The sequence below is a fragment of the Anser cygnoides genome, chromosome 16 (genome assembly GCF_040182565.1).
Source record: "Anser cygnoides isolate HZ-2024a breed goose chromosome 16, Taihu_goose_T2T_genome, whole genome shotgun sequence".
In the NCBI taxonomy this organism is placed as follows: domain Eukaryota; kingdom Metazoa; phylum Chordata; class Aves; order Anseriformes; family Anatidae; genus Anser; species Anser cygnoides.
In genome coordinates, this window is record NC_089888.1 from 7,327,076 (window position 1) to 7,350,142 (window position 23,067).

General features: G+C 42.3%; 1 protein-coding gene and 1 long non-coding RNA gene across 4 annotated transcripts in view; one reads left to right on the top strand and one right to left on the bottom strand.

The window, feature by feature from the left end:
* Window positions 1-1,931: 1,931 nt before the first annotated feature.
* The window catches only part of TSHZ2 (teashirt zinc finger homeobox 2), a 230,221-nt gene continuing 209,085 nt past the window's right edge, over window positions 1,932-23,067 (bottom strand). For 2 of the 3 annotated variants that reach the window (XM_013190287.3, XM_013190269.3), the window contains exon 3: window positions 1,932-11,125. In XM_013190287.3, coding sequence (XP_013045741.2) covers window positions 11,124-11,125 — 2 coding nt within the window. In that variant the 3' untranslated portion in view covers window positions 1,932-11,123. The remainder of the gene's footprint in view (window positions 11,126-23,067) is intronic. The other variant, XR_007166444.2, reaches the window with a different exon arrangement.
* On the top strand, window positions 10,058-21,984 carry LOC106041714 (uncharacterized). Its single transcript, XR_001210639.3, has 3 exons — window positions 10,058-10,165; window positions 11,258-11,335; window positions 12,171-21,984. It is a non-coding gene; the product is annotated as an uncharacterized lncRNA (long non-coding RNA).

The following is a 23,067-nucleotide window of genomic DNA, read 5'->3' on the forward strand; positions in this document are numbered from 1 at the left end:
CAACAATTGAACCAGCTTTCAAAGTTGCCCTGTAGCCAAAACATCCATATGAGAAGCTGAAGGGTTGCTTTTAGTTGTTTGTTTGTTTGTTTATCCATTTGAAGTGCATCACCAATAATTAACAACAACAACAAAAAAAAAAAAAAAAGGAAAAAAACGGGAAAAAAAGATGCAAGTTCAAACCCTTGGAATAAATCAGAGCGGTCTCCTGAGCCTCCCAGAGCTGCCTACAGCTGCTTTGGCTGTCTCCATCGACACGGGAACGCTGCAGCCTGTGTAAGCCCTTGAGCCCTTGATCCTGCCCAGGCCCAATCCTGCCCAGCGGGCCCGGCCCAGGCCTCGAGGAAGGGCCGGACACAGTCACGGGCCCGGCCCCACGGCCTCGCGGGGCAGCGAGCTCTGGCACGTGTGTGCGAGGGCAGGAGGTGGGCCCGGCTCCAAGCAGCGAGCGCGTTGCTGCTTCCTGGAGCCATTCAAGTATTCGGGGTCGATGCCTGTGAGCCTTGCAGGTGAGACTCCCCTCAGGCCAGGATTTGGCCCCGTACCTATAGGACATACCTAAACCATTAACTATTCTTCCCAGGAAAGTGGCAGAGGACCCTGCGTGCTGGAGTTAAGTCAGAAAGGCGAGACAAAGCCCTGGGGAGCGGTCTGCAGGGAACAAACCTGTATTGGCAGACAGCAAGATAAATTGGATGATCTAATAGTCCTTTTCCATCTCTAAGTTTTATGATTCATTTGTTATTTTAGCCATCTATATATATTTTTTATTTTACCCTAGAGGGGTTTCTTGAAATGTGTGCAATATATTCCTTAAAAAAAAAAAAAAATCACTTAAAAAAAGGTCTGTATTGCAGGATCCAAGGCACTGACTCTTAAGTGTGTTCGCTAACAAACTACCCGGCGTGTAGAAGAGGAAGGGTGGCTCTTACCCCCCGGCCCCTGGGTGCGGGATGGTCCCTTTGGGCTGCAGGTGAGAGGGTGGCGGGTGGAGGTGGGTTGGCTTTGGGCGGTGGGGACGGCTGAGGAAGAAGGGAGGGATGACGGTGCCTGCTGGCTCCTGCCTGCCACGCTGGACTGGGCCAGCCCCTGAGCAGGGCTTGGCTTGGGGATGGTTGGGGGATGGCTTGGGGTTGGTTTTGGGATGGCTTGGGGACAGCTAGCAGCGCCCAGGGGTGGCGTTGCTGCCACCACACAGCTGGCAGGGTGGCTCCAGGTGGGTGCTACGCTCGTCTCCTCTTTTATCACCCCGAGGAGGAGAGGTGGCAATTAAACACGGCTAACAGGTGATCCTGTACCCATCAAAATTTAATGAGTACAAGGCTTGGGAATCTCTACCACGGCTGGCTTTGCCTCATCTGCAGTAAATAACAGCTGATGGTGGTGCGGCAGCAGCGCCAGCTCCTGAACTCGGCGCGTGAGGCATCGCCCGGTTCGGAGGGAGCGTTACGGGGAGCGAGGGAGTACTTAGGGAAACTAAGTGTTAAACAGAGCCATCCGTCTGAGGTGGAGCACTTGAGAGAAGGGTATTTGGTATCTCAATCATGCCTGGTTTATGGCTAGCGAGCCTTGAATTTGTGTGACAGCAGCCCAATGCCTCGCTGTAGATTACATCATAAATAACCCAGGCATGGAGTGGTCAGAGGAGCCAGATGAGGGAGCGAAAAGGATGTGTAGAAACGAACGCAGGGTGGTGTTGTTAGATTTTTCTTTTTTCTTTTTTCTTCTTTTCTTTTTTTTTTTTTTTAATGATTATTATTTAAGGGAAGGGAGGCTGCTAGAAATCATTCATGAGTTTTACTGAAACAGGCACATTCCTGTGGTTTTTACTCCCACAGTCTCTCCAGGTCAGTCTTTTTCTTTCTCTGTAGAGAAAGAAAGGGTGGAAAAAGGAAAGAAAGAAAAGAAAAACCCACACAAAAATCAATCCATCAAATGTCATTACAGATTTATTAAGCCTGATGTAGAAAGACTTTTAACAGTAACATCTTCAGAAAGCATAAAAAGAGCACTTCTGTTCAGTTTTGTGCTTTGAAAATCTAAATATATTTTTTATCATATAAATAATTCTTTTCATGTTTTAAGTGCATCTGTTTTTTTTTTTTTTTCCTTTTCAAATTTCCATTTTACAATTGGCCAAAACTGAAGTCTGCATTGACTGAAATGAAGCCATTTGCAAAGCTAATGATGTTGTGAAGCATGTCTATGGTGAACCATATCAGCTAGATTTCAGAAAGGTAGTTCAATGAGTGCAGCATTAAAATGAGGGACAGCCTCCAGCAAAATCATAATTGAACACACCCAAGTCCTTAATGTCTGCAGTTGGGTTTCCTGATGCAAATTACGATAACATTTCAGATGTGAGCAGTCGCTTTCCAATAGCTGCAGTGGAAAAGAGACATTTTATGCCACAAAGGAAAGAATTACCATGTTTAAAAATGTAAATAATATATGTATAGAAACCTTTTTTATGGAAATGAGGCATTCAGGATTATGTGAACAGTTTGGGCTATTTTTTTTCCTTTTAAATACAACAGATAAAGATGTGTGATCTATTATTCAGGGCTTTAATTACAGTTCTAAAACTGCAGTGATTTTATTAAAAAAAATCCCTGGGCATAAAAAGTAATGGTTTTTTTTGTGGTAAAGTTGAGGGATTTTTTTTTTTTTTACAATGTATTTGCAATGATAAAAATAAAGAACAAAAAATCACTGTTGATAGATTTCTATGCTGCAAAATCATACACAGAAATACATCTTAAATGCACTGGAATACAGGCGTCTTCCTGTAAATCAGAAAAGGCCTTAGATAAATAGGTTTGACCTGATTTAAATTTAATGAGATACATAGTCCTGATTGTTAATAATTGGTTTGGGGAAACCCAAAACAATAAAAGCAGTAATCTCTTCTAGTATAAATTATACGAATTTATTTAGCAATCAACCAAAGAAAAAAATACCATTAACATTTTCAATTTGTTTAGTTTAAGTTAGTTGTAATAAGCAAATAATTTGAAGCAAAATTGCCAGCTAGGCTTTGAGCAAGACAGCAAATACTGGGAAGATGCAGATCTGTGATGGATCTATTGGGCCACTAGGTGGTACAATCCTCCCAGAAGAAAGGGCTTTTTCCATTGTAAGGACCATTCATAATCATCAAAACCAAGTGAAACATGGTTTTGATTAAAACAGCCTGTTGGCTCAATAATCTTAGTAATTTTAAAAACATCCTTAATGTGGAAGAAGAACACTGCAATGTCAGAAATGGCCTTGGGGCCCATTATAAACAGCAACAAAATAAATAAGGAGGAGAAATGAGAGGTCATGAAAACAAAATTAAGCTAATGTTTCAAATTTTGACAATTATGAATTGTTCCTCCAAGAAGACATTAAAAAAAAATTCAGGCACTATTAGATAAAATACAAAGAGAATAATTGTACATGTATGAGTTTTCCCATGGGACTAAGCATGCTTTAAAAGCAAAACTTGACTCAGATTTCCCCTCTTCCCCCCGCCCCCCATTATAGCCAGCAATTGGGCAGGTCTCATGCAAACACAGACTTGCTTCTCACAGTTCCTCCAAAAACTCATCCCTAATTCCTTTATGAACCATTAAAAGATGATGACCAAGGAAACAAACAAACAAAAATTACAAGCATATTTTCTATACAAAAAAAAAAAAAAATCCCCCGTCATGGACCAATTTTTGTAGGAAACAGAAACAAGCAAATATAACAAAATCTGTGTTCATAACATGGCAATATAGTTAATATATACAAATATGTACAGTATAAAAATGCATCAAAGGCGTAACTTTTCATCCAAACAAGCTGCAGTGCACAACGGAAAGCAGCTTGGCCCCCCCGCCATCTAAGTATACAGGCAATATAGTCTATACAGCATGCACTTGTTACAAAATGAGTGCATAAGCACTGAAACATTCTACAGATAAAGTCACCGTGAGTCCTCTTTGAAAGGAGTCCCATTTGTGTTGTTAATATATAAAAAAAATGTGTTTAATCTTTCCTTTTTGCTGTTTGTAATATATACATTTTTAAAGAGAAATGAGTTTTTGATTCATTTTATTATATTTTATTTTATGAAACGGAAGTCTAGAACTAACACCACGGGTCACGTAAGTAACCTGGAGATGCTGCCAGTAACAAACTTACCACATACCACAAGCATCGGGGCAGGGCAAAACTGTCAGATTTACTATAATGGCCAACTATGCTCTATTTAAAGTGGGGATGGATCTCTTATGATTCATGCTGACATATTCAAGATAATAAAAACCAAAACAAATGCACAGAAGGAGAAATAAAAAAAAAAAAAAAGAACAACAACAAAGGAAAGGATTAATAAGTGGTGCCTGAGCACTAGACAAAAGGGCATATTGTACCAGAGACATATGACAGTTAAGTACCCTGAGCCAAATAAGAACTGTTTAGCTTGTCAGCTTTTGCAACCTGTATTGCACATTCCAGCATTTGCTGCATTGTAAAGCCAAAACACGGCATTGTACGTCCTGAAGAGAGCTGCTGTTCGCTCGGTGCCAAGTGCCCAGCTGCTACGTCAGCCGCGGAATCGATGCCTGTTGTAGACACACGTGCACACGTAGTGGTGTAGGGTGCCGCTGTGTGCACAGGTACATATGTGTGTGTGCAGGGGGCAGGTCTGTAGCTGCACTTCTGCCTGGATATATGCAGACATGTAATTTTTGACCGGTACGTGGCCCAGTGGGTAAGTGGAAACATTGCCCATACAAATCTGTCACACCTGAGACAATTGCATAATTGCATGGATGTTTGAGGGCTGCACCCCCCCCCCCCCCCCCCCCACCCCCCCCTTCCCCTGGGGCCCACGTGTGGATGTGGGTTTCAAGAGCATGCCATCGTTGCATTATAACGCAGCTGCATTTTGATTTTATTTTCATTTTCGTTTTCAAATGGTGATCTTTTTTTTCTGCTATCTCATCTAAGAAGACTAAGGAAACAATTTGTTGTCTTTACTTAAAGCCAAAAAAAAGTGAAAAAAAGAAGTTTGCAGAGCTCGATGGTATGAACTCAAGTAGAGATGCATGACCTGCTAGGATTAGTATTTAATCTGGTGTCTCGAACAGGGCTTTTTACAAAGGCCTGAAGACATTTCATGAGCTGAGAGTGAAGATGAACTGGAGGTTTATTACGCTGCAGCTAAATCCAGTGGTACAGCTGTTTTACTTTTTAAAATGCTCTCAAAGAAAATATTGTACAGACACTTGAGCACAAGGAACAGCAGTGTCATAAACTTTGTCTACTTGTAACATTTTTGCCGGCATAGTTAAAACAACAAATGGCCACTGGTGTAGGCTGAAGTACACTGGGATAAAAGTGCTTGTACTGGTATAAAAGTGGTCCAGCAAAGCAAAATAAGCTGTACCAGTATAAAGTGCTTTATAGCGATACAACTGTTTTTACATTAGGACTTCTACCAGCCGAGTCACATCAATAACAAAGTTTTGCAATCACTTCCCTGACACAACTATAAAACTTCTGAAGTGCAGACTGTGCCTCCGATTTAATCTGCACGGAGCTCGGGACTGTTTGCTGAAGTTGTTTTCAAAACCATCTAAACATGCTAGGAATCCAAGGTTAGGACAGTGAGGGCTGTGTTTAGATCTGCGTAAATAAACCGAATTCAAGGAAGTTACTCCGGATTTACACCGGAGTAGGCGAATTCAGAATCTGGCCTTTGCGCCTGGCACACAGCCATGTGCCAAGGTCTGTCTGCAGGCTCCTGTTATCACCGAAAAGCACTCCTTATTTCTGTATTCTCTCGTTTTCCTTTTGAAGAGAGCTGGAGAACAAAATCCTAAATTCTGCACGCTTGTGTGAAATAATTACTGCAGTAATTAATTAAGAAAAGAAGAAAAAGGGAAATCCAGGCAGCATTTCTTTCTGGGATGTGTCCTTAGCGGCTCATGCGGTGCCATCAACAGGACTTACACTGACGTCAGCTGCTGATGAAGTAGTTTCCCAATTTGATGAAATGTGAATTGAAATCTACCTCTAGATGTGTGCCATTTTATTCCTTAATTATAAGTCTCAAAACACTGCTGTCTTTGTGGTCCAGCGCGTCATACATTAAAAAAGACTCACTTTGCGCCTGCCAGTGGCCACCTCAAACTCTTTGGTAGTGTTCCTGAAAAGTTATTTGCTTTAGTGAAATTTGATAACATCTGGCTGATCATTTTCTACAGGAGATAATCTGGGGAAAAAAGAAAGTGGCAACCTGCGGGATGAGTTGTGAGAGGGAGCAGGAGAAGCGGCCAGCGAAGCTGGGTGTCATTGCCCCTGTCATGGCTCCGAAACCCAAAGAGAAGCCGGTCTCTGGTCTCCCTGTGGGGGGCCAGCAAAGAGGAATTACAGTGCTGTGCAGCTCCCAAACACGGCTTCTGGGAGCAAAAACGATACGTCAGCTTGTGCAGGGAGGTGGGCACATACCAGTAGCACTTTTTCAAAATAGATAGCGGTGGTTATATCAGTTCTCTTGCTTGGGGACAGATGGCCTTTAAAGCCTGTTGTAATTGCAATGTATTGATTGGGAATCTGTGATCAATACTGTCTTTATAGAGAGAATTTTAAATATAAATTGCGTCGTATATCTGTTTGAGAAGACAAAAGCCCTGTGTGACAGAGACGCCTCCACCTAGCAGGAGCACTGTGACCAGCAGGAGAGTTACAGTGCAGGAGGAGAGGGGACAGGGACAGGGATGGGGACAGGGACAGGGGTGGGCATGGGGACACGACCTCTGCCCAGCCTGGCCCCAGCCACCATGCAGAGCCTGGCGGAGCTGGGAGGAAACGTCCACAGTGAATTATTTTTGCTGTCCTTTGCCATGCGTTTACCCACACGTGCCCTCACGGGAGGCCGCTGCAGCAGGCAGGATCACACCGTCAGTAATTAGCAGGGAGCAGTTCCCCGGAAAGCAAACCCCCTGTGGGCAGTGCTTGCCAGAGGCTGCCCCAGGCCCAAACCTGGTTCCTTTTGCGTTTCTGCTGGGCTCAGCCCTGCCTGGCACAGAGCATGCTTTGCTCCCTGTGCAATGCCCAACCGGGCCTGCAGCCCTCGGTCCCCACCGCCACCGTCCCCTCTGCTTGAGGAACTGCCCCAGGGCATAAAGGGCTTGGTATTGGCCAATAAATAGGGCACTTTATCAAAATATGATTAAGGAAGGAAAAAAGACCAAAAATTAGGAAAGCAATCATCGCCCTGTGGATGTGTGTGAGTTGATACAATAGCCTGTAAAGCTGGCTTGGAAGGCCTCAACCCCTATCGTGTTAATATATAATTATTGATTTTTAAAATGACTTGTTTTATCCTCCCTGATCTCTAAAAAAGCTCGGAAGGTCAGACTTGTAAATACTTTTACAAGTAGGTAATAAAAATCATGATGAAGTTGCATTGACAAGTAATTACTGGGTAGGTTTGTTAGCAGATTCTCAAAGATTTTTTTTTTTTTTAAACCAACAATTATTATTGCACTAATGACAGCCATTTTTAAAGTTAAGTGTCCTTCTCCCTCTCAGCTGAAATAATAAAGGCCTGGAAAAAACACCTGAGACTGATATACTGAAATTCTTATATATTGGGCTCCAAAGAGATGCTAATTTTTTCTCTTCCTTTTAAAATAAAATACATATTTTTAAGGTGATATGGCTTATTTTGACCAGGAAGGGAGCTCCGGTTTCTGAATAAATCTCTCAAAGCAGTGTATAAGGGTAACAATTCTTACTGCTTTATTGCAGTGCAGGAGCATAAACAGCTTGGATATGTGGTGTATCAATATGCCACTTGTTAATAAGCAAGGATGTGAATCATAAATATTCGGCTGTTTGATCACCAGGCTTTTAATTAATGTTTTGATGATCTCCAATAAGAATAAAAGTCAGAACGATAGATATTGAGTAGATACGACAGAGAAAAGATGCAATGATTTTCTATGTTACCTGATTTATATGACAGATAAACTATCAACTCATCCAGTTTCATACAGAGAAAGAGAGAGGAGAGACGTACGTTTTCTTTTTTTTTATACCTTATTGTAAAAAAAAAAAAAAAAAAAAAAAGAATCACTTAATTCAAATGTGTATCTAAAATGTTCCCAGAGGACAGTGATGCAGGCAAAATAATCAAGGTTTAGCACTGTGTAATAAAGGTTTGTGGCTGGATTTTTAAATAAGTATCTGTTCCTGCACTTGCCTGTGCTGGAGCAAAGCTTCTTGAGCAAAGCAAGGTGCTGGGTGGGCCAGCCCTGTGCGGGGGGAGCAGCCCTGCACAAAACCTGGAGCTTTCCAGCCCCAAGGGCCCCAGGGGCCAGCACAGCACGGCTAGGGGCAGAGCGTGGGATGCTGTTTCCATCCTTCACCATGAGCACACCCCATACCTGCTACAGGCACCAGGAAAGCCTCCCTGCTGCCAGAACTGAGCAGCAGGTACCCTGAGGAGCCCCAGCTCCAAATGCCATGGGCTGGGGGGGATGCCAGAATGATACAACTTTTTTTGTTGTTGTTGTTTTTTCTGGAGTGTATAAAAGCTTGGGAAAGGAGAAGGGATGGAGAATGGCTCACGGTTTCTCCCGGGAGGCATTTTGTAATGGTGCTGCCTTTGGGCCTGTGCTGCAGGCCCTCACCTTGTGTAACTTCACTTAATAACTCTGAACTGGGCCGTGCAATTTAACAGCGTCTGAGGAGCTTGATGCTAATGCATTGATTTTGCTTTAATAGAATTTTGTTGTCAATGGACGGCGCTCAGCATGGTGCAGGCTTCAATCTTAACCCATCTGAAGGCTCTGCTCGTTTCCAGTTGAGCTCCGTTCATTTCCAGTTGAATAGGTTAAGCAAAGACAGACCTCACTGTTCTCAATTCACTTTATGATCCTCCCATCATAAAAAATAATATCAGCACCTTGCTTTTCATGTCAGAACTACATTTGAGCTGCTATTCCCTATGCCCATGAGTAAATCCCATAAAAGCCGCCCCGTTGTACTGTCGCTATTTTTCCTTGTGGATGATTGATTGATGGATGAGTGCTGACACTTCAATGAAGCTATTTCGACTGCCATCTCAATCCGATGATGTGAGGGGTATATTTTCTGTCCATGCCTCATTACTTCAGAATGACATTCCTGGAACTTCATTTACTTTTTCCCTCCTTCCCTCAAGCGCCATATTTTTTCCCATCTAGGTTATGCATGCCATAAAAAAAGCAATTTGCTATTATATGTGGCATAAGGGCAACACTTTCCCTAGGAGGTAAATAAGAAGGGCCTTTTTTTTCTCCTCCATGTTGAGTTTAGGGATCATGTCAAAATTTCCCAAACATTGCCAAAAACGGCCCTTCTGCACAAGCAGTAGGGAATAGGGTAATAGTGTTTAGCCTGATTTTGTGAACGCTCCGCTTCAGTTTTATTCTTGAATGTCTAAAATAAAATAAGAGTAAAAGACACCCCAAAGCCCTCTCTTCTATGAGAAAGATCCTATTCTCAAATTGTGCCTAGCATACTTTGAATATTTCATTTGTAATGGAGTAGTGTTTACAACTGGATCCAGACTTATTTTCCCCTCGAGACTGGGGAAAGTTCATCGTTAAATGCAGAGATGGATTTGTCTACTGGAGGTTGCTTGAGTTGCAAGGAAATGCTCAGCTGGACTAAGCAGGGCTGCGCCTGGTTTTCCAAACAGTGCACTAGGTAACGTGGGGCTCGTGTCATTAGCGTATCCGGGAAGATTTTGCGAGTTGACTCGGGACCCGATTTTAATCTGTGTAATACAGTATTCCCGTTAATAATAATATATAATTAAGACATCCGTTAAAAATCCATAACGTTAATTTAATGGAGAAAATCTAATACAGTTCTATTGGAATTTTTACGTTAAATTAACTTTAACGGGCTTTTAATGGATGTCTTAATTAGATCTCATTATTAACGTGAATATTCCACAAATTAAAATTGGGACCTCAAAGTTTTAATGAAAAAAGTTACAAGCACAAATCCAAAATCGCCGTCTTCTCAGCCCCCTTCCCACCAGGTCCCAGCTGACTTGCAGAAGGATGCGTGGTCCAGGCAAAATGCACGAGCAGGGGGACAGCGCGCGGACCAGATTCTGATCTCGTCTGTGGTACGTAAATCCAAAGTGATTCCATTGACTCCAACAGAGATAATCAGATTTACACCTACCTAACTGAGAAAGGAATTGTACTTTATTCTCTTATATCTATATATAGATATTTATATAGTGATATTTATATATAGATATACCTATATTCATATAATGTTCAATAATCTAACAATAGTACTTTTGTTAAAAATCACTCCATCGCATGTCTTGTCATAAACCGTAATGGAGATTTAAATATATATATATATCTGAGGAATAAAACAAACTGAAAATAATCCATTTTAAACAAATCTTTGGCAGCAACATGGTTAAGCATAACTATTTGAACAACTTGCACAGAAGATTAACATTGTTCAGAGGTTTTTTGGCTCAGAATCTGTTTTAACTTAATAATTCTTGTACTTACGGTGATGTATTGATCCCTAGTGCAATGACTGGATTGGGCAACCCAGGTGCAACAGTAATAGCTGCACTGAATAGAAACATTTCCTTTAGACAAACTATCCCAAAGGGGTTATAAATAGGAAATGGACATTACCATGAAAAGTAAAGCTTCCAATGTGACTGCATCTTGCGTAGCACACTTGGACATTAAACTATGAAGATTTTTTTTTTTTCCTGTCAAGTGTTACAAATTGACGAAATAAGTACATCAATGTTCCCAGTCATTATCTTACTTCAGTGGCACTTTGTTTTAGTGACAGCAAAAAGGGACAGTGGAGACCAGACAGCCCCAGTGCAGTTTATCAATGAAAATCTAATATCGTCCATAAGCAGGGGAGTGGAAATCAATACTTCATTACCAAATTGTTAGTGAGGATGAAGAAGAATAGCTGGAGTTTTTTTGGCAGTCTTCTCGGTCCGGGTTGCTGTGAGTTCAATGTCAGGATTGGAGTGACGTGCGGAGACGGGCTGGGTGCGGGAAGCCTGGGCTGGAGAGCTGGAACTAAGGCATTTGTCCTGCAAGCAGAAGAAGAGTAACTAGTGTTACCAGGCTTTTAATCACGAGTCCAGATTTTATTGAATATGGACTTTTTTATCAAGAGAAATTCTGGAACTGAGTCAGCTTTGCTTTACATTGTCTGCCCATAGGCTCGCAAAAAGGCAAGGACACAGAAGAGGGAAGAAACCCCCAGCTCCTTAAGCCTATAACGATGCTGGGATTAGAGGGTAAGCTCCAGCTGATGCAGGTCTGCCGAGTCCTGTGGGTGTGTTACTATGCGTCTCTGCTTTTCCCTCGTGTTACCTAAACCTGGTCAATACAAAGAGTCTCATTTTACAACTGGTCAAGAATCTGCTCTGAAACCCTCAGGGTGAACTGGACACCTTGGTACCCACATTGTGCTTAAATTCCTGGACTATTGCTGTGGTATTTGTGGTCGTTGTGGCACCTCCCCTCCCCAGCACCATGAGCTGCTGTTCTTCCGTGTGGACCTTTCCTGTTCTGCAGGGACTAAAAGTGCAAAGTGGCTCTAGTTGTGAAGTTACTTCCACACAGAGATGGAGGGTGCTTGTGTTATTTCATTCAAGATGTGGGTTTAAAAGTTCAGCCCAAAGTTAAGTTCTGTTTTGCTCATAACCTGGGGGAAAGATACCGAGAAAAGCAGTAGGGGAAAAGAAAAAAAAAAAAAAGAGAGAGAGTGAGGGGAAAAAATAAGGTGAGAAATGAGTCAGGCAATAAGTAGAGTGAAAGTCAATCTGGAGAGAGCACAGGGAAAAAAAAAAAAAAGACCAGCAATGGGCAAAGAGGCTGGCAAAGAGAAATATGTTACTGAAAAATATACTATCTGTTCAAGGGCATGCACATTTCAGCAAACACAACTCAAATCCTGAGGTGTGTTCCCAGTATGCCAGCTAGAGCAACTGGAAATTCAGTAGTAGCTTTATTTAAAGTAAAATAAACCCAGCTTTTCAAAAAAATTCCATATGAAAACAGAAAAGTCTATTGAGTCCTTGTTATTTAGCTTTTAATCTGGTTTGTTTTACAATATCTTCACCCTTTCAGTTTTCACAGTGATGCTGAGTTTTGCATTGGCAACCCAGACCTGCTATGGAGAAACTGTTGGAAGGAAAGAAGAGGTTTGGCAGCTAAATGTAGAGATTTTTTTGGCACCTGAGAATGCATGGAAGTCCATCTGAAACTGTGGCGAATACCTTAGATCATTATTCCCACTTAAAAAATATTAAAAGCAATCCATGTTGACACTTTAAAATGTTGTCTTTAGGTTTCAGAGGTAACGCTCCAGAGCAATTTGCACTTTGCAAAGCTATTATTTTTCACTGCAAAAGGACAAAGCTGTGTCAGTTTACACCTTGATCAAGTTTTAAAGCCATCCAGAAGCCTTGCTGTTGTAAAGCCTGGAGCCGAAGCACAGCCGTGGTGTGAGCTGGCGCTGCTCCCACGGCCAAGTTCACAGCTGCAGGCTCGCCCCCTGCAAATGGTCTGAGCACAGCCTGCAGTGATGTCACAGGCAGTTGACTTTTTACCTTTCGGAGTGGGTTTTGCAGCCCTCTCCAGGATGGAAAGCCCCCTGTGACACGGCATTGAGCTCCTACCTTGGGCTCCTACCGAGCTCTGATGGCAGAGCACCTGCCTGAGGGATGGGTGTGGGAAACACCCGGGGCTGCTCCTGGTCCTGCACAGGCAGAGTTAGGGGCTGCGGTGAGCAGGTCGGTGTGGGAGCAATAACTCTCGATTAATTCAGTTCTGCCTCCTGAACGCCATTAGGACAATAAAGCAGCATGTAGTGTTACTGAAAGTGCTAAGTCTGGGCAGGAGGCTTGGTTTGAAGCAAAGTAACGGCAGAGCACTGGTTCCCTGCCAGTGGGAAATATTTATCCAGGGCTTGGACTGGAGAACTGAGAAGCCTGACAGCCTCCTGCCTCCTTTTCTTTTTCACTTTGTCTAGAGGAAGGTCTTAAACTTCTGTGCTAGACCAGCAGCGAAATCAGCTTAGTAATATTTAGTTTCTCACTGCTCTAAAAGCTGTTTGTGACCATTGTGTAAACTTCTGGGGCTCGGCTTCCGTACACTTGACTAATGGTGACATCCATGCGTGACTGAAATCAATTGGGATTGGCATTGATTTCACTGGGGTTAGTACTTCACCCCCAGGTCTTTTGCCCAACCAAAGGCTCCATCCTTTGGTTTTATTTGTTTATTTATTTATTTTATCTTTTTGCATTGTTGTCACTGCAGGCTGGGACGGGACTTTGGGAAATTAATTAGTTGGAGGCCTGATCAATAAGGGTCGTAGTTTATGTATTTCATTATCAAGTCTCTAAGAGATTCAGGGAGCATGTGGAGAGTTTGTCACTTGCAGTCTAGGGCACGGCAGCCTGGTGTTCAAATAGCACTCGATGAGCAAAGATTGGTGCTTTCTGGGCATTTATTGTAAAGTAGCTCAACCTGTTCCATAAAGAAAACTCCACCATTTAAATTACATCGTGAAAATGCAACGGAGGGTGTTCATTATGCTGGCCTTGCGCAGCATATGTGAAATACCAGATGCAGATACTGAAGCTTTGCTTTTATTTAACATTAATTATCAAGCCATCAACAGAAGGAAAAAGTTGCATCTCTTGCAACGTGGATGTGCCAGGACTCACAAACACCGTCCCGCTCCTCAGCCACGGCACGGCTACCCTTGCCTCCTTCAAACCTCGCTGTAAAAACACAGCTGTGAAACTTCTGAAGCAGGCAGTCTCAAGAATGTCCTCAAGAATGTCTTCCCAAGTCCTTTGCTTGGGGTTTGCTGCCGTAGTTTGCTTTTTGGGGTCTGCAGGAGAGCGTTGGCCACTTCAGTGGCATTGCCAGAGGTCTGATGCTACCCTAGATCCAGTCAGATGACGGCAGGTCCATGTGCTTACAATGATCTTATTTTATATATTTTCTTTCCCCCAGATCTTTGCTAATATCATTTTATCATCCTCTATTAGCTTAGGGGGATATTAGAAATGACAATATGTATCTGTCATCCACCAACCAAAGTCCACAGTCTCAAAACCTTTTCGTGCTGCAGCTGTACCTATAGTAATAAATTGCGGGACTCCTAAAAGGCCAAATGGAAAGGCGCAGACAGTCCCTTTGTGGTTACCAAACATGTTATCTCTAGATGTCATTTTTGACCTACTTTTGCTAGATTTTTACAGCAGCAGAAAATCTATCCCTTGAAGATCATCCTCACATACACAATACCTAGACAGGGACAAAAAGTAAATCTGGGTATATTTTTTTTCATTTAGGACTCCTCTTGCCCTGAATTACAATATTACAGACTCTAAATGCGTTCTCGTTACCCATAATTATAACTAAAATTATATCAATCTAAACAGTAACTACTCAAATGATTCATCCTGACTGTAAGGAGCATGCTCTCTAAGTTGTGCCTGCCCATCCATTTTAAAGCCTTGCGGCAGGAATAGCTTTCCAGAAGGTCATTTAACAGCACATTAAATAAATAAATAGAACATATTTATTTCAGAAAACACACTTGAACAGGAAAGCAAAGCATTTTGAGAGAGGTAAGAATAACCCTTGTGAAATCTAATACTTTCTGCTCTTCTTTGTTCTTGCAGAGGGTGCAGCACCCACCCAAACCCAAGCACAGGCCCCATGTGATGCTCGTAGGAAGGGGGCCCTAATGTGCTCTGTGCTGAAGGGTGCTGTGCCAAGAAGCTGTGCTGTGCAGGGCACAGAGGTTGCAGGCAGCTGCTCCCTGGCATCCAATAGCAGGGTGCAGGGAGAGGGGACCCCACCAGCCCGACCCACCGGCAGGTCCCTGAGACCCTGGTGTGCAGGACGCAGCAAACTTTGTGTATTCAGCCTGTGCCATCAGCCACTCAGAGAGGAGGGTGCGAGACAGGTCTCCTTTGTTGTACAATGCGTTTCTGTCCCATGATCTAAGCTTGTGAGAATGCGGGACAAGATAATGGAAAAAGAAATGTGGGCTGTAGCTCAGATGTTCCTGGGGTGTGTCTGCTGAATGCAGAATAACGCCCAGGTGGAGGAATTTCGAGACCGCATTGTCTGGGATGGTGGAAGCTACATTTAATAAAAACTTGAAGCCATTAAGTTCTACTTGTCTCAGAAATCTCTTTGTTGGGGATACTTTGTTAAGAGGCTAAGGCCAAAGGCAAATAAAAGGCCTCTGGACTTCAGTAGCAAGTTCACCAGAGCTCCCATTTGCAGCTGTTGTGAAACACCTTGCTGCAGGAGGTCGGTGAAGTTGTGTGACTTGCATCAGCTGGCCTGCTCCAACAGTTGGGGTATAAAGGAAAGATCTCGTTAAAATCCACCAAAAAGAAAACCTTCATTTTCTGAGTTCCTTCTTTTCAGAAGCTTCTGACATCCGCGCAGGAAGTTTTGTATGCCTTCAGTTTCTTAGCTGTGACCCGGGTTGAGGAAGACCCTTAACCATGTGCCAATTTGCAGCGTGCACGGTGCAGCAAATGCAGTTATCTGGCTCTGCGGGCAGCTGCGGGCTGACCCTACCAAACACCACGGCTGGGCAGTGCAGGTACACTAATGCTGACATTTTGGGGATGTGTCGGTGCACACACGTGTGTGAACCAGGCATGCCACTGACACCTCAGGGAGATGCAAGAATCCCTCTACATATGCATTATATGCTATATATATATATACGTATGTATATATGTATATAAACAAATGTCCCTTTATATGGGAGAGTATATATATAAATTTCCAGACAAGACACAGCCCAGTCAGAGCTACTGAGTGTGTGCAGCCGTGCCCAGCTCGCCGGGGTTACCAGATGTCCCTGAGCAAATACAGCTAGATCCTCCAAATCCACCTGAACAACACAGCTCACGAAAATGCTGACATCCATTAGCCAGAGCTCTCCCCAGAGGGCAGGCAGTTTCTTCTGCAAGTGACTAGAAAAGGATCCGGGAGGGTGTGAAAGCAAGGAGCAGTGAGACACTCGGCCCAAAGACAGCCGCGGTCTTCCCTCCACATGAGACCATCAAACTGCCCGTGGGACTGTGCCATGCCTCAGACTGGGGGGGATTGAGGCTGGAAAACATCAGCGAGAAGAGGGTTTTTGTTGTTGTTGTTAGACTGAGTCAGAGTTAAGACTGGGGGCTGCAACTCCCCATGTTTTCACAGACGTATGGGGAAATCCTGGGCTCATGGAAAGCGTGGGATTTGTCTCGTGTTGCAAAAGGCCAGGATTCACCCCTGATCTCATCTTGGTCCTCGGAGTGACGTGGGATACGTGAGGTCAGGAACAAAGAGGAATACCTGTCGCATCTTAGAGGCACAAAGAAATAGCCTGACACTGAACCAGCCCCTCCTAATTACTAGTGCACACACACACACCCAGTACAGAGTTATCCGGAAGGATCACAGGCTTGTAAAGGCAAAGAATAAAGAGAGAACATGTTGTTGTTGTTGTTTTCTTTTTTTTCTTTTTTTTTTTTCTTTCTTATAAATAAAGTATAGTCATCAAATCACAATGTATTTGAGAGCACATTATTGACAGCCTATTCTTGGAGGGAAAAAATGTGGATTTTTTGGCAAAGTTTCTCTATTTGCTAAAGATTAAATTGTTCATTGTACAGGGCACCATCTGCCCTTGGAGAGAGATTTAGTTGATGGCAGCTGCAACCAAAGTGTGGAAGATATAGCTGAATTTCTGGTTTCTTTTCAACTAGCAACTGTCATTACAGGTCACATGCAAACTGTGTCATTTTCAGTGACAAGCAGGTTCTGTAGACTAGGGTGCTTGCTACATTTTAAAATGCCACCTGTATGGATCCCAGAAGAGAAATAGCTTTTGTAATGCACCTTGAAAAAAGTGGATTTACAGCAGATAAGACAAGGCGGTTATGGTCCAACTGTCCAGACGCTGGCAGTGGAAGGAGCTGGGTTCACGTCCAAGACTTGTGAAGGTAAAGCTGGGTGGGTGTCAGGATGTGCTGGCAGGTCACTGAAAGCGAGATTTCCCCAAGTAATTTGGGGACTTAAAAAGGCCGAATTGTCCTCTGCAAGTGTTTACTCAACTGCTGCATAATTCCTCAACTGCCTCGTGATGTAGCTCCTGGTTAGACTAACCCCACATTTTTTCAGTTCTGAAGAGAATTTCTTGATCCTTACACTGGAGGCTGTCGCGGTGGGATTTCTCCCCAGCCCACTTACCAAGCTGTGCCGTTACAATCGCTGGATTCGTGGCTGGAGTAAAAGGTGCCAGAGAGCAGGGAGATGCTGAGTTCCTCTCTCTGCTTTCAGAACTATTTTGATATTTCCCATAACTTGTCACTGGCTAAAACAAACACCTCTGGAAAGGAATTTGTACCTCTTCCCCCCACCCCCGGACACCACAACCATCTGTAGGAGAGTTGCATTCCCTTTCTCCCCTGAACAAAACAGGAGAGGAGAAGTTAAGAGCACAATGGTATGTTTTATTAGAACTGAGAAACAAAGCGAAACAAAAAAGCAAACCCAAACCTCTTCCCTTTCATCCCTGCCTTGCTATGAAAGTGCCTTCGTATTTGCAGGCTTGCTGACAATATTTCAGAATGGTACATCACACACAGCCTCCTCGGGAACAGCAGACATTGTCAGTGCTGCGAGACAACTGCTCGCTGGATTGTACTTCACAAAGATTCCGTATAAAGCATTTCTTTAGAAAAAAAGATTTTTGAAATTTGTGAGTCTCACAGCCTTTCAGACAAGGATGAGTTCTGGTTAATTTTCTTCTGATGATTTCCACATTTTCTGCAAGAAAAACAACCGCGACTATAGCCTTAAGACAGACTGAACTAGTTGTAACATGCCTAGATATAGGAAAAAAATTTTCATGTGAAAGAAGTTGCAGGACATAAATTTGTTCTCAAGTTTATTCTGTTCAGTTTAACTTTCAGGTCTCCTATGCAATTTTGTCATGGTGGAATGGGATCACGTTTTGAAGCAGAAACTGATACTGCTGGCAAGTAAATCTGGTCTGATTAAATCTATATTCTTGGATAAAAGTTTTTTTTTTTAAGGACAGAGTCTTTGCCTTCCCAGAAAAATACTGAGGTGCCAGGGCAGCCGTCTGGCTGCTCCAGGACATGCCCAGCCCACTCAAACCATGCCTCCTAGGAAAGGCTCCTGCTTCCATTCCTCATTTCTGCGGCAGAGCAGAAGCACCCCCAGCTCTTGAGCTTTACTTAGGAAGATGCACCTACATACACCAGTGACTTGGCTGAGCTCAAGTGTTTTCAGGATCAGGGCCTTTAAAGAAACATTTAGAAAACACTTAAAATCCGAGGCTACGTCTGTCTGGGTTATTTTTTGCAGAAAGCAAAAGGGCTGCTGACATGAATTAGTGTGCAATGTACTGGCTTCCCTTTCTTTGTGAGGAATCACTTAAAACGCAAATTCCCACCTTAAAAACCAAACCAGTGTGCTCAGTACACTACAAGTAAATCACCTACGTCGTGATGCCAGAGCTGCACATGCTCTTCTGTTGCTGATTTATCTACAGAATATAACACATGCCAGTTACTTGAATTAGGATCATGGGGAGAAGGGAATCATTAGAGAGTCAGAGAAACTCTAAAGCATAAAGAAAACTTCTCTGTTTGTCTCCTCCACGATGCCTGTTTTATTTCCTCTTCATGCACTGACAGCACTGATGAGGCAATGGATGCTATAATCCTAAGCAATTGCTTTTGGGGGTAGCATCATTAGGGATACAAACGTTTGCTACAGCATTAGCTCTGAATTTCCCGGTCATTGCAGTGTGCTTAGCGGTGCTGGTGGGTGAACGGCACAGCCCGGATTAGGGATTTCACTGCTGGTTATGTTTTCTTTGCTATCAGAGTGCCTCGAAAAGCCAGGTAAATTAGACTTGGAGAAAGGGACACTGCATCTTTGAGTAATGAGGCTGGGAAACAGGGAACACATTTTCCACTAGCTCATGTCTCACTGTATGGCATTCCGATTTCGTGACACTTCATAATAAATCATTGCTTATCACTCACATGGGAACATAACATGGTTCAAGTTAAGATTCGTTAGTGATTGTAAAGAAGAAACATGAATTGCTCTATATCAGGGCTTTTTGATCATCTTTCTGTCCACTGCAGGCATTTTTTTTTATCGTAATATTTACTGTAACTCTTGTTTAAAGCATAAATAAAAAGGAAAAGAAAGGGCAAAAAATATGAATAATGAAAATAAATTTGTCTTATTTATGTGTTTATGTAAGCATTTGGCAATTACTTTGCACAGCAGCTTGTACTCAGTGTCAGACTGCAGCACCAACATAAGTTTCTAAAGCTGGGATTTTAAATATATACATGTGTATGCGTATATATATTAAAAAAAAAAATGAAATGGCAATATATTCATGTTCTGGAGGAGAAGGTTCTAGCAGGCATAAGAGTTCCTGGAGACAATTTGCTTTTCCACAGCTAGCACAGGCAGAAGAGTCTAGTCCTGTCCTACAGTGCCATTCCCCTGGACGGGCAGCACAACAGGACGGAAAGCTGGTGGCCCCAATGGAGATGAGGGATGGGAGAGCTGAAACGGCTGTACTCAGGGTGCACCTGGGGTATTTGCGGTCAGCCTGGTACCTGTGCCCTGGGATCCAGCTGAGGCTGGAGGAAACCGGGTTTTGTGGTCAGAGTGCGGCATATCCAAGAGGTGGGACAGCCTCAGAGCATCCTTGCCTCAGCCCCTGTCCCTGTCCCTGCAGCGAGCTCAGGGATGGCAAAACATGGGTTGGACAGGGCAGATGTTGTGGCTGCACTTGACTGCATATTCAGGCAAGTGACTCTTTTCCGTCCGTCAGGAGATGCATTTTTTTTCCTGTGTGTCACAACGTTTTCATTGGCAATTTAGGGAGAAAGGTGAAAAACTTATGATCTCACAAATGACATCAGTAGTGTTTTAGGGGAACATTAACTTTTTCAAAAATAAACCTACTAACAGAAGAAAAAGGGAGCTTGCTAAATAAAGAATTAGAGCAAATATGAGATTTTTTCACAAAAAAAAAAAAAAAGATCTCCTCCTTCCCTTTGGTTACAAATACTTTTGTTTTAATTTGTTTTCTTTACCTTTTGTGTTTGATTGTGGGAGGTACCTAAAACTCTAGGATAACCTGAGAGAAATCAGATAAGGTAAATATTTACTGCAACTATAGCTTTGATTATTCCCCCTTCAGTAATTTGCTATTTATTATATTAATCAACTCTATAATGTGTCATTTCTACTGCTCCCTGGCTGAATAATTTCCAAAACTACAAACAGCTTTCAAGATAGTTGCCAGACAGGCGCAAATTAATACTTTCAGAAATTCTTCCTAGAAACATTCCCACGAAGAGAATTTTTCGCACCCTGTATTTGTGTAAAGGAAATAGAGTCGGGTTAAAAAAATTGCCAAAGTGAGCTTTTAATTGTTTTTAGCAATATCTTGTATGCATTTTTTTCTGGTTTTATTCCAGTTGAATATTGATGTTTTATCAAAAATAACAAACACATTAATACCTTTGCTAGAATAAGTAGTCTTGTGAAATCTATGAGACAAGCTGGCAAAGGAAGCAAGCACATAGTTAACTGTTTGCTGCATTAGGGGCTTAATTTAGTAGTTACATAAAGAAGAGACCTGATCTGCTTTTACTGGGGCAAATAGTCCCCTTGATTTGTGGGACAACTTGTCTGAGTAAAATGGCATATGACCAAGGGACAGTAAATTCAGTCGCCTGATCCGTCTGATCTCTTTCCCTGACACTCTGAATCGCAAGTATTTGTGGCTGTCCTGGCCATTGTCTTTGATCTCCAGCCTGCTCTCTTAAACTCAATTTTGCTTCTTGTGCTCACGGTCTAGGGCTCTGGAAGATTTCCTCATGCTCAGAACCCCCCCAAACCATATACTATAAATACATTATGCACAAAATTGCAAAATCCCCCCAATATAAAGTTTTTTAAAGAAAATAAAAGTCTGTTCTGGTAGAGCACAACATCAGATACATTTATTATATATTTTTCTTATGACCATTAAATGATCATATACAAGAATTAAACCCCCCAAGACTTGACCGAGGAAAAAGACATAGCTTTTCTAATATAAGTGGTATAGTCTTAATCTGATCTCACTTGAAGTGGTATAGTGAATGGGATTATTCTCCATTTATTTTGGCTTATACTAAATTGGAATTTTTACCCCATAAGCTTCCTGTAATTTTTGTAAGTGGAACCGCCTTTGTCAGCATTCTTAATATTTCCCCATGGAAATGGTATTAAAAAAAAAAAAAAAAAAGCAGCACATTTGCCCTAAAATCTCATGTTTTATCCTTGAGAAATGATGCTTTATGGTAGATTTTTGTTGTTGTTTTTCCCTTTTCCATAGGAAAATGTCTTAATAACAATCTCAAACAGAGCCCAGAACAAGAGAGTGCATCTTCAAAATGTTAATTCTATCGCAAACCATGCCTGGGTTAAAAACAGATATTGAAACAGGGGAATAAATATTTGACAATGCTGTTAAGGCAACTTTGCTAACGATTTTTGAACAACCTCCAACTGAGGTCTAAATGTCTGCAATATCCATAAACAACTCTATACTGTCCAATTAGGGAGACAAAGACATAGAGTCCTGTCAGGAAGATTTGCATGGCTAAGTGTCTGAGATCACAGAGACGATGAGGGATCGTTCAGAGTGATGGGGGATGCACAGAACGGATGACTATCATTACGATATTACAGAGGCTTACACCTTCCCAATTACTGGCAGGATTCATTAATTACTGCTGCATTTCCCTAATAGAATCCTCTCTCTTTGGCTTATCGCTACCTTCCCTCTGTCTACGTAAACCCACAACTCAGCAGTCGATCACCTATGAAAAATTAGACGGTGTAGCTTCTAGTGGCCTATTTAGAATGAAAAGGCAACTGAATAAGGAAAAAGAAAAAAAGAACAAAAAAATAGGGGCTGTAATGCAGATATGTGGGAGCTACAGAAGTGGCATCCGATGGGTTTGGAATTCTCTTGTTATTGAACTGTGTGAGAAAAAAATCAGTGGCAGCTGCAGTGAGAAGCATCATGGTGGGTTTAAAAGCACAATGAAAGCATTTTACATAGACATACGTACACACACAAACTATAGGCAGATTGCAAAGTGACAATTACTTAAGGCCTGCTAGGCTGAAGTTTCACAACTAAGATTGGTGAATATTACAGGGGCTCGATGCTGTTGCAATCGACTCAGCCCCATTAAAGATAATGGTGTGAGCATTTCCATGCTGTCATCATGTTACTATCAACAGCATTATCAGTATCAACTGCTTTTACAATTATGCACAATGGCTCTCCCTGCACAAAGACTTAGCAACCACCAAACTCGCTTTCTTTTTAAATACACTGAAAAGAGCTTAGATTTCAATCCTTCATCTGTTCACAGATGAAACAACATTTCCAAATCGTCACTGATAGCATTTTTTTCCTTCCATTCTAAGGACGGCCAACTGTTCTCAGCGATTTCTATTACATTTCCTACCTATTATTTCATGTAATGGCATTCCTTAAATTTTAAATTAGCTTTGAAGAATAAAAATAATTGAATTCCTGCTGTTTTGTGTACATAGAGGGTGACAGGAGCTAATGTGATAATTTAAACTGTAAATGAGTCTTCACTTTGTGTTCATTAATTACAGCTAATTACTGAATTACAAACCTTCTTGGTTAGGCACTGTTATGTATTCATGTAGCATGTTGGATTTCCAGCTGGTAGAAAACTGCTTTATAGACTTACAAGCTGACAACCAAGCTACCACCGAAACAATTCAGTTTGAAAAATAAAGGCAGGGTGGGGGGCGCGTAACTGCTCTTGCTCTTTGAATTAAGTGAGTGATGGGAAACGGTGCTGCAAACTTGAACCTCAGGTGAGCGAGG